Genomic DNA, 12,390 nt, shown 5'->3' on the forward strand with positions numbered 1-12,390 from the left:
TTTCTTATTTTTTCCCTTAAAAATATGAATAGAAAATTTTATCACGATAATATCAGTCATATAGAAAAGTAGAGAAAGATGAACTCACCATTTTTTGTAGCTTGAAAGAGTCAACAAATATGAAAATAATGTTTATTATGTGCAGTTCTTGCTGTGAGAGCACTTTAGTAGGGAATATGTGTTCTAAGAGTTATGTTATTGTATCTCTGTTGGTCATTTTCTTTTGTCCAATGCTTAGTTAAATTACCATCAGGAGTATAGTATTTTAATGTATCTTGACAGAGTCATGCAATCAAATTTCAGTTCTAGCATTACCACATTTACTACTTAGCTGTTGAATGTAGTATACCATATCTCATAGTGGCTAATAACTTTATACATATATTTGCCTACAGTAAAGGATTGGTGTTTGTTATGCCATTAGACATTCTTTTGTTATTTTAAACTAAAATTGCTGAATCTAAAGTCATTTGAGTTTTTCAGATAATTAGGGGGCAAGGCAGTTGCATATGTGTATTAAATGTTGGTGATAGCTTGTTTATAGAATCCCAAATCTCTTGTTTTAGATGCTTGGATTTGAAGAGTTTCCAGTGCATTTTCTTTTACAATTAATGTAAGAATAGGTATGCTGATTTTTTTTTGTCCTTTGTATTTTCTGAATGCTTACTATTGGTGCTTTTTAAATTTTCTAGTTTCCCTCTTTAAATAATGATTCCTCACACTTGATACTGTAATCTAGACGCTGGCTCACATGTGTACCATACTACAGGGCTATTGCCTCCTTGGAAAGGGGCACTGTCCTTTTTAAAGCAGCCTTGCTATGTGTCTTTAAAAAACAGTGCCCTTGGGCGCCTGGGTGGCTCAGTGGGTTAAGCTTTGGCTCGGGTCATGATCTCAGGGTCCTGGGATCGAGTCCCACATCGGGCTCTCTGCTCAGCGGGGAGCCTGCTTCCTCCTCTCTCTGCCTGCCTGCCTCTCTGCCTGCTTGTGATCTGTCTGTCAAATAAATAAATAAAATCTTTAAAAAAAAAAAACAAAAAAAAAAAACAGTGCCCTTCCTTCCCTCCTGACCCACTGCTCAGCCAAATCCCTCCCCGTCTTTGAAGGAATTACACATAAACTCTCATGGCAGTATTTCTTTTCTTGCCCCTTTCATGTATGTGTCCATCCAAATGGTCTCCGCTTCTCAGCATGAAGGTGCTTTTTGCTACAGTGCTGGCTCACCTAACTGGAACTTGCTTGCTCTCTGGCCAGCAAGCTCCCCCACCCCCAACCCCTGCCAAATCTGTTCTAGAACATAGCTGAAAATGACGGAACAAGCATGCAAAACCCATATGACTGAGTCCTTTCTTTGTAGGAGTCAGAATATTACCACCTTATGTAATGTTGCCTGAGGCTGTTGCGTAATTGCAAGGACAGGTTAGTAATTGATGTTCGTCATGATTTCCCTGAGCCATTAAGAAAAGTAACTTTAATGTACTCAAGATTTCAGGGTTTTGGAAAGATTTCCATCCAGACTGGGCTCTTAAAGAAAAAAGATGTATGCATCAAAATGACTCACTTATTGGGGAGTGGGCACTAGATAACAGTTTTTCATGCTGTTTATTTTGATTGTAATTCTTCGTAGAAGTTAAATCTGTACATTCTCTGCTACTGAGGCATACTTGTCCTTAAAGGGAGTATTGTTCCAGGTAAGATAGCTCCAACCTAAGAAAGGCACAATTCTGTATTGAGGTCTTTAATTTTAAACTCTTGAGAGAATAGGAGCACTCTCTTTTTATTAAATTGCAAGTCTGGACTGATCTAACACTCATATATTGCTCTGCTTTCTCTGTCTTCCTACTCATCCACAGCCCTGATCATGGAAGGGAGGAAGAGGCAGATAAGCAGATGTTGACTGTAATGAGAAATATTAGTGACAAGGATGAAATGTCCAAAAAAATGAACCTGCTTACTTCATACTTGTTTGGGCTGTGGAGTGTGATAGGTGTCGATAGGGTCATGTTGCCATTATTCCTGCTCTGTTCTAAGGAGGTGTTCAGAAGACTGAGGTTATTTCCTGAAGTGCTCTGAGCTCTCTCTCTCAAGTTAATTATGTGGTTCCTTATCTTAAATGGCTTATGGAGTGCTGTCTGCATAATACGCCTCTTCTCTTTGGTTGAGTTTTGGAATTTTCACATACACTTCCTAGAAAAGAGCACTCAGGAGCTGGGGGACTGTGGTTTTGGGTTTATAGTGCAGAACCTGTGAAGCTGGTCTTTGCCTTTGGGGTGGATGGATGTGGGCTCTTAGAGTGGTGAGTGGGTTACCCAGTGCTGAGCACATGCCATTCACCACATGGTCATGGAGGTTCATATTTGTCCTTTAAAATAAGGAAATATAAGAGGGAGCAGATTGGAATTAAAAAAAAAAAAAGTTTCATCTTTATTAGGGCAGTTTCAGGTTCATAGCAAAATTGAGAGGAAGATAACCGAGATTTCTATATACCCCTTGTTTCCACATGTGCATAACCTTCCCCATTATGATATCCCCCACCAGAGTGGCACATTTTGTACAATTGATGAATCTACATTGACATGTTGTAATCAGTTAAGAGTCCATAGTTTACCTTAGGGTTGCTCTTGGTGTTGTACATTCTGTGGGTTTGGACAGATGTATAATGACCTGTATCCATCAATATGGTAGAGTACAAGTTAACTTCCCTAAAAATCCCCTGTGCTCTGCTTGTTCACCCTCCCTTCCCCTGTTGGAATTTTTAAGTTGAACTATGTGTGATGTGATAAGACATCTTGGGGAGAAACTTGGCACACCAGGGGCATAGTCCCACTGGTGTGTGTCCTTCCTGGGTATACTCTCTTGGCTATAAAATCAGCTGTTTTGTTAACTAGCCTTGCCTATCCTTTTAGCTCCTGAACATTTCAGGACATAAATTCTTTGTTTTTATTATAAACATATTTGACATTTCTTAGAACTCATGTGTTATAAATCTAACCTTCACATAGCAAAACCCCCAGCTAAGACAATGAATGAGTGTATATGTTACAGTAAGTAAATACTGTGTAGTCCAAAAAGGATATGAGAGCTTGAGTTCGGGCTTTTTAATACAAGCTTGGAAAAGTGATTTCCAAACTTCAGAATGCAGAAGAATCACTAGAGACTGGCTTAAAAAGTCCTGGAATCCTATACCCCACTTAATGGAATTCTCTTGTGTGGGCCTGGGATGGAGCCTGGAAATCTATACATCATGGTTGGAAGTGAGTGATTTTTGTAATTGAATTTGACTACTTAATAGAAATATTTAACATCTCTCTATTCCTATAGTAAATCCCTTATTTCTAAAATATTACATGTGCAAACCAAAAAAACACCACTAAAAAATCATTAAGATCAAGTAACAGCTCCCAAGTTGGATGGGAATGAGGAGCAGCTGGTCATTGCCCATTCTGTGGCAGGCACACACATCACCCAATGATGGAATGCCCTCTTCTGACTAAGTGGGAGACTGGCATCTTCTTGGTTGGGTGCAGAGTAGAAAGAGCTCTTTTTGTCCTTACATGTTTAGAGAGAAGTGATGCAGTTTTGTGACAGATCTTCTAGTCCTGTGAGTTACTGAGTTGTCCCCCTTCCTCCCCGCCAGTTGATACCTGCTTAAACTGTTCCTTTCTGGGATTCGGTAAGGAGTATTTGCAGTTTAGACCTCAAGGGATCCACATCTTGTCCTTTGACAAGGACAAGACCTTCGAGAGCATCAGGGCAACAATTAAAGACCCTGCTGTAGCCCCCATGATGGGTCTACACTATTAGCCTCACTGTGATGGTCTCTTTAACAACACCTTTTTGCACCTTGTGCTAGAGCAGAGCAATTGCTCTCACACTGTCCTGTTTCGTAAGTGTTTCTGCTCCAGAGTACAGTGTTTCTCTGTCACCATGTTAGTGCCCCTTCTTGTGGATTTTTTTAATGTCCCTCTAAATTATAAACTTCCTGAGGGCTGATGGGGTGTTTTAGCTCCCCTGGCAGCATAGGGGATTAAATATAGTCAATCTTCAGTTTACTGAATTTTGGTGTTGGTGGGTTAAATATAGTCAGTCTTCAGTTTACTGAATTTTGGTGTTGGTGGGTTTTTCTGTTAAGCAAATAAGAAAACCAGTATCAGGAAGTTAATCTCTTGAGTTTTTGTTTCAGGTTAAAGTCAGCAGAAAGAAGAATTCTGATCTCCAGTATTTATTGAAAGAAAGTTTATGGTGAGATAATGAAGGAACAGACAAGCCCATTACCAGTTTCAGAAAGCCAAGAATGAGGGGCTTGAATGTGTTCACATATGCCTTCAGATTTCCTAAAGAATTCCTTCAGGATATTCTTTCATTGACTTTTCTGATTTATCATAAGAGAGGAAAGTCCAGGGATTGAGAGTAAGTTTTTATTATTGGTTACTGCATTTCCATGTTTGATTATAACCACTTAAAATATTTATGTTATAGAATAGTATACTCAGCAGCTCTTATATAAGTTGGTTTAATGGGAAGTTTGTGGTCATTTCTATTTTAAAGTTTACAGCACTTAACTGCATAATCCTCTCAAAGCTTCAGTTTCTCTATCTATGAAATGGGGACATTGGTACCTATGTTGGATTATTTCAGGAGTAAATGAAAGTGCACAGAAAGTGCTTTGGTCACTACATGCCCCAAAAGTAGGGACCTCCTGAGGCCTTGTGTCCTGTTCTTATGGTGCTATCTCTAGTACTAGATGCTTCCTGGGTATCATAAGGATCATGCTTGCTAGAGTTCAGGCTGTAAGCGTGCCACCCCTCTGGGTTGTTGAGAGAAGATATTTGTTATTCCTGAATTGTTTACTTACCTTGCAAAGTGTCATAAATTTAATAGAGTTTTCTTCTCTAATAGTCTATTCTCTCAGTCCGAATGAGTACAAAAGCTTTATGATTCTGTGAAGAAAGGCCAGAGTTTAGTAGGAAACTCTGAGTGCAGAAAAGGAGCTGCTAAGTTACAGTACACGTCCTTGTTCAGGTACGAGATGCTGATGACATACAATGACAAGGGATGATTGTTGTCAAACAGGAGCATGACCATCCCTGAAGAGAGGAGTCCTGAGTTAAGGACTTGGTTTTTCATTTCTTCGATTCATTTGCACCCCCTCTAAGTTTCCTCTTACGAGTGAGACCATCAGATTTTGCCTTTAAATAAGCATATGTATTCGTCAGACGTATTTTAATGGAGTTTCCTGGGGGTCTAGGTAAAGATTATGTAACATGTCGGGGTGCCTGGGTGGCTCAGTGGGTTAAAGCCTCTGCCTTTGGGTCAGGTCATGATCTCAGGGTCCTGGGATCGAGCCCCACATCCGGATCTCTGCTCAGCAGAGAGCCTGCTTCCCCCCCTGCCTGCCTCTCTGCCTACTTATGAGCTCTCTCTCTGTGTCAAATAAATAAATAAAATCTTAAAAAAAAAAAAGATTATGTAACATGATTTAGTTACCTGGTAGTTGGTGATTTGCCTTCTTTTTCCTCTTGGGATTTAAAAGCTTCCGTTGAATGTTGTTTCTTCCACCACTAGGCTCCTCTTTGTGGATTAGGGACAAGCAGACAGACAGGCTGCCACAGTGCCCTGCATTTTAAAACCATGTTTGTGTGTGTGTGTGTGTGTGTGTGTGTGTTTTCTCTTATAACATGTACATAAATTAATGCATATTTGCAGATGCAGGGTATCAGTTCCAACTCTATTAATAAACATGAAGGAGAGTGAGAAATTAGGCTTTTCCTTAGCTTGAACATCTGCCAAGAATAGTTTGAGTTTTCCTTTCTAAAAAAGAAACATTCATTTCTCCCATTTAAAAACCAAAAATCAAATGTTGCAGAGGTTCTTTTACTAAAGGGGACAGTTCTGGTTAGTGTGGGCCAATCTGACTTTGTGTCAAATAATATTTATTGCAGCAACGATTTTAATTCCAAATCTTGGTAACCCTTTAAGGGCATTGAGGGGAAATAATTTAAGCTATTTCTTTAAAAACAAAGGACCTCAAAGTAGGAATTTGACAAGTTGATAGAAATGGTAGGAGCCTGTCGCTTGCATTTTATAAATTATTGTGGAAAGACCATCCTGCTGCCATTATACATGGGCAGATAACTTAATAGCATTCACCTCAGCATTCTTCATCTGTAGAATAGGATAATGGCCTGTTTTGCTGGCCTTCAAAAAAATTTCTAGGTGTCATAGTTATGAATGGTATTTGGGGGTTTTCCTCATTTGATGACTTGTAAGTGCATTAATGTTCACATGTTACCTCATATAAAAAGCCAGGGGCCTTTAGACTCTCCCTTCTGGCATTTTATAACACTGGATGGGACATCATGTCCAAGAAATGAGGCAACAGGCCAAGAGAATCAAGTTCTTAAATGGATGTTAGCTATGTGTATTTAGTGCTGACCAAATAATATACTGGCATGTTCTGAAAGTGGATGATATGGTAGAAAGAAAGGTCCTATTAATATTAATTTGCAAACCTCTCCATGCACAGGGTAGGCATTTCAGTGACAGAACATGCTGGATCCAGACTCTGGTGGTCATATTGGTCATCTGTAGGGAGCAGACTTCATGAAGCAGCCTTTAAGAATGGTGTAGAGGTCAGAGTGGAATGATAATAGTCTAGATGTGTATCCTCAGACTTCAGTGAAATCATGCCTTTGCTTATATCCTTGAGTCCCTAGCACAATGCAGTTGGTTATGATTATGTGTATTTTCTCTTCATGTGCTACTGAGGGCCATTCGTTACAGCTCTAAAGTGATGCCATGGGAGCATGGGCAGGGCCTCCCTGATGGCTGGGGACACTTGGCTTTTGTAGACTTAAGCTTATAACCCACCCCTAGATGAAGGAACCTTTACTATATTCTCTCTGGGGTAGTGTTGAGTAAATTACAGACTTTTAGCCTCTCAACCACTCTTCATATGATCTCCTTTGCACACAATTACACACATGTAGATGTTTGGTGCATTTCAGTCCCAGCTGTAGTTTTTCTCCTCAGTCTGTTTGCTCACCATTTTGGTTCCTTTTGCAAAGATGATGCATCTGAATAGATAGATTATTATTTCTGTTTCTGATTTGGAGGTTTTCTTTTTGTTTCTTTTTAAAAAATAATTAGGGAAGTACATTACTTTAGTATCCTACTGCCTTTCCCCCTATTGGCCATGCCCTTTGAAAATGAGAAATGGACTTAAATTGACTGGGGTTATGGTAGTTGCAAGGGGAATTAAAGAGAAAGCATTAGCATAGGCCTCTGGTGGGAGTGGATCTTAGAGCCCATTATATGCCAGATATGATGGCCAGAGCTTCATGTACTTTATGCATTTTTTTCTAGCCTTCCTATTCTAAAAAGAACATTGGAATCCTACAATAATCTTAGGAAGCTTTCTCAAGGAAATTTACAGTAATGAAGTGGTAGCAGAGAAATGAAAGCCTAACTCTGCCAGAATCTCAAATTCATTTCTTTCAGTATGTTGTCTTATTTCTTATAAAAGTGGGAGACAGAATTCTTTGTTTCCTGATTTAAATTTAAATTTAAATTTAAAATGGACCTAATTTTGGAAGACCTGGCATGCGTTAATGAAGGCTAGTGCCTTTGCATGGTCCACCCTCTGGACACAAAAATAATTGATTAGTTGTTAGGTCCTGATTCTCTAATCCCTTAGTAAGGGAAACTCACGTTCTGTGTAAAGCAAGTACTGAATGAATTCACAACTCTAAGCTTTTATGCCACTGTCAAACCCTAAGTTCTGAGAATAATTCTGTGGTCTTGAGTTCAGGCACAGAGGGAAATACTTCTACATTACATAAATATCTGGAGTGGTTTTTTTTCCATAGGCCCATGGATTTTCTTCATCTGTAAGGATCCTAAATTATCAGGTACTCAGAAGACCTTCCCCTCCCCCACACCTCACCTAACACATTCCCAGCACAGTGCTATTTACCCCTTTAAAGAACAAAAGCTGGGGGGCAATTCTTGTGACATTTTCTTTCATCCTTTGATTCTGTCAGCAAGAAGTTTGCTTTAGTAATTTGGAAATAACCCCACTGCAGGAAGAGTAATCAGGTATGTGTTTCTAGTTTTGTGGGCTTCTTGAGTGCTAAGGAGATAGATGATCTTTGTGTCCCTTATATAGAAAGCACCGGAAGGTTACTTAATACTTTGTTCCCTTAAGTTTTCCTCTTTGTTCTTGGATTTAAGGAAATCATAATTTGGCTTCATGATTGTGTTAACCACCAGTTGGTCATGGGAGTTGTTTTGATACTATGCTAATAAATTAATTTTCTGTCTTCAATTTAGGGAAACAAAGTTCAGTTGTATTTTATTACCGTATTTATTATTTATTTACCACTCATGTGTACTACACTGTTCTTTGCATCTTTGTTATTTTTCATGATAAACATGTGAAGTGGGCACTACTGTTCCCCTCTTAGACAGGAGGTTGAGGCACTGTTATGTTACCTTATGCAGGCCAAGGGAACAGGAAGTGTGGACACAGTGTTGATGCTGGGAGTCCATGCTCTGTGTCACTGTCCTTTAGCTTTGGGATCCTGCCAATGCCCATGATATGGACAGCTCAGTTTCCAAAAAGGCTGAGGTTACAGATCCAAAACACACATAGGCAAAAATTTTAAATAAGTGATTCAGGAATGCATATTATCAAAAGATACTAAGTCTTGGACAGACAGGTAGTTTAAAAAAATGGCAGTCTAATCAGAGATATGGGAGACCATATAATGTTCATAAATTACCACTTTCATGACACACTGTTGTGTTCTACTCTGCATCTCTGGGGTGGAGCTTCTGTAGAGGTTGAATGGCTTCTTAGTTCATTTTCTGCGCTATCTGGGAACATAGATACAGGGCAGCATTTTCTTTCAGGACTGTGGATTACTCAGCTGTGAATACAGGAAGGGTGCCAGACTGTTAAGCAGGCTGTGTGACGATGTTGGGGATGGTGTGGTGATGGAGCCACAGTTGAGAGGACAGTTCAGATCTGTGGAGACTGACTGATGGAAAAGTGTGCGTGTGGAATGGTAGCTGGGAAATAGCTCACAGGGCAGGAGGCAGTTCCTTGAGCCGTGGACCAATGTGGGACAAGCCTGCTTGCCTCAGAAGCAGAATTTGAGCCTGTCTAAACTGCAGATATGTGTGTTGTGGGAGGTGGTGCCCCTACTTGCATGGAAGCACTTTTGAAGACCAGGAAGGTAATTCGCTTTGGGAGGGGGGTGGTGGTGTCTGTGGGTGGGTAAGAGTTGCAGTGAGATTCCTGGCCTGTGGATTTTATTTGTCCTGGTTACCTGTATGTTACATTGTTGTGTAGTTCCTGTTCCTGAATTCCTGGTCCATTGCAGGACTCCATATCACCGTGACCTTATACAGTTGAGATGTAATTGTAATTGTAATACAGTGTCATTTTCATGGAGTTGTTTTGTCCAAGATGTAACTTGAGTTCATGGGTAAGCTTTCCATACTAAATGGAGAGCTTTCCTCAGGTTTGTAACTATTCAACATGAGACCACAAGAGAGGCAGGCTCTTGGAAGCTATGGGGATGTTCTTTCTGTTTTATATTTGTTGAGAAAAGACTCTTGTCCACAAAGTCCTGAAGTACATCAAGCTCAGGAGATATGGATAGCTCTGTGTTACTCACCTGAGAAATGGCTAGCAGAACACTGCAAAGAGTGGATGGAGGGACACAGAGCTGACAGGAATTAAAACTAGTCCTGTTCATCTGGGTGTGAGGTTGACTTGACATTGGTTTGAAATGCCCAGGGATATAAATAATGAGTTTTAGGTCCTAGGTCAGGAGTTAGACTATCACTGCACCATCCCTATCTCTTTTACACTTCCCTATTCTGGGTAATTATTCTCCCAACTTCCCTATCTTGGAACTGCAGGAAAGCTTCAAAGAGACTCTCAGGTAACTTTTTTGTAAAATCGAGTAATGAGTTTTGGGAGTACACTAGGGAAAAATGGCTACTATCCATTTCTGAAAATAAAAATTAAGAGGCTTTTTTGGGTCATTTCATTCATGTAGAATGTTAAGAAAGAAAACGTGATTGAGTTGATGTGTAGAAGAAAATATTAAGTTGCTTAGGTTGAGAGGTAATGATAGGTAAATTGAACCTGAGAAGAAAGGAATTGATACTTTATCAAAACTCATTGGCTCTACCACTTTTGTTTATTAAGTGGAGTTCATTGGCATTACAACCCATATTGTTGTACTGGAGGTCATGGGACTATTTCATCTTTACTTTGGGAAAAAAATACAAAAGAAATGATACATGTAATGATTTATTGAAACTTCAACCATTCTTTTCTAATGATCACGGAAAAACAGTGGTGCCAATTTTCTTCCTTTTTCTGTTTTTCAGGGTCGACATGTTAAAACAGGTCAGCTGGCAGCCATCAAAGTTATGGATGTCACTGAGGTAAGGTTGGGTCGCAAATAATTTTAAAGAAATCCTTCTATAAAAGCAAGATCCTCTTGTCCCTCCAACCCCTAGTGTAATGGTATTGTTCTGTTTGTAGCATCGATCTTGAACAAATCCCCCCTCCCCCCCACTCCCACCCTGGTGACATGGCGGGTTCATAAGGTCCAGCAGACTAGTTGGCTTAAATTGTTGCAGATGGTCCCCAAGTAACTAGGAATCAGTAGCATTTTCTTTAAATAAAAACAACAAAAAAACAAAAACAAAAAACTGAGTGATGTCATCCTTGGCAGCTTAATGGGCGATAATTGGAAACATCTTCTCTAATGCAAAAGAAAAGATTTGAGAAGGGATCGTGGAGGTCACATGAATAGGGAGATAGAGGGTTGTGGGGTGGGGAAAACTTCTCTAGGGTATTAGGCCACATTTGGGCCATTTCTTTTATTTTTAACATGGGGAAAGAAAACAGACCCAGCCAAGTTCCCAGAGGTTTGAAAACAGAAACATCTGTTAGAATGCTGAGCAGATTGTTGGCAAAATTTAGTAGTGAAAAATAGTTCTTGAAATGGTCACATGAGGATTTACTCTGTAGCTTTAGATGGGAAAGAGGAGAGATTCATTTACACAAAAGTAAGTGTATATGTTCCTGTGAGTGTACATACATGCTCAAGTCCATACTTAGACTTTTTAAAAAGGACCATGGACTGTAGTGAACAAAATCCGTCTTACTTTAAATTATTTTTATCTGAAATCTTACTTATCATTCTCTTGGTTTCTTCTAACTTGCCTAGTTATGAATAAGATTTACCATGATATATCACAGATTCTAGAGAGAGGTAGCAGCCATGGAGATCTAGGATATCTTTTTTAAAATTTATTTTTACTTCTTTTTGAGAGAGAGAGCATGCATGCGAGGACACGTGTGCAGGGACCAGGGGAGGGGGCAGAGGGAGAGGGTGAGAATCTCAAATAGGGGCTTGATCTCACGACCCTGAGATCATGACCTAAGCCAAAATCAGTAGTTGGACACTTACCCGCCTGAGCCACCCGGTCGCCCTGATTTGGGTTATCTTTATATCAAGCTATAGTCTCCCCACATCTGGGGTTGGTCTAGGGAAATAATGGCTAAACCATCAGGTGTGCAGTCGAGCATTCTAGAGTAGTTTCTTCCTCCGTCCTTTTCTCTCCTTGGTCTTTAAGAACATGCTCATCTCCAGTGTGCATGTTTGTTAGTAAGAATTAGAAAACATTGTTACCTGTGGACTATGGGACAAATTCTAGAACTTCTTACAGATATTTGAAGATGGGACATTTTATGAGATGGCAGCTCTCTTTTTTTCTGCCAGAGAGAATACTGGAGACTTTATAATGAAAAGGTATCCATTGCTTTGTTGAGTGGCCTAAAGGTTCTTGTATTCTACTGTGGTAAAGGACTCTTCTGTCGTCTTATAGTGAGCCTGTCTTGGTGTACAGCTTGGGGAAATTGGATGCTTTCTAGTTAAATATTATTTTTAAGATTATTTTAAAGAGTGGTGAAGGAACCAAAATTTTAATTGTGATTTAAATACAATAGTTAAGTTATTTCTGAAGTGCCCTCTGTGAATGGAATGATGGATGGCACCTTCCTCTCAAGCCTCCATTCTTGCCACTGGGCATGGTGCTGGTGCCACGGTGGGAAAAGGTATAGCTGGAGCCCGTGTTCTTTGGCATTTATTGACACTCTTCCTGACTTGTTCATTAGCAGACTGGGCATCATTCTGAATGTAAGCCTTAGGGATTTTATGAAGCATTTGGAAGTTCTGAGAGTTATATATTTTTTTTTCCTCTTTCCTTCTTGACTGTTGGATTGAGAGAAAGAGGGAGAGTATGAGTGCACAGGTGAGTGGGGTGGGGGTGGAGAAGGGCGTATGGAAGTTGACAGAACCT

General features: G+C 39.8%; 1 protein-coding gene across 48 annotated transcripts in view; it reads left to right on the top strand.

Annotated features, from left to right (window-relative positions):
• Positions 1 to 12,390, top strand: part of MAP4K4 (mitogen-activated protein kinase kinase kinase kinase 4) — a 189,601-nt gene that overhangs the window by 74,954 nt on the left and 102,257 nt on the right. For 47 of the 48 annotated variants that reach the window (XM_044263700.1, XM_044263687.1, XM_044263686.1 and 44 more), the window contains exon 3: positions 10,408 to 10,464. In XM_044263700.1, coding sequence (XP_044119635.1) covers positions 10,408 to 10,464 — 57 coding nt within the window. Of the gene's footprint in view, positions 1 to 9,197; positions 9,240 to 10,407; positions 10,465 to 12,390 lie in introns of those variants that run through there. The other variant, XM_044263693.1, reaches the window with a different exon arrangement.

This window comes from Neovison vison, chromosome 8 (assembly GCF_020171115.1).
Source record: "Neovison vison isolate M4711 chromosome 8, ASM_NN_V1, whole genome shotgun sequence".
Classification (NCBI taxonomy): domain Eukaryota; kingdom Metazoa; phylum Chordata; class Mammalia; order Carnivora; family Mustelidae; genus Neogale; species Neogale vison.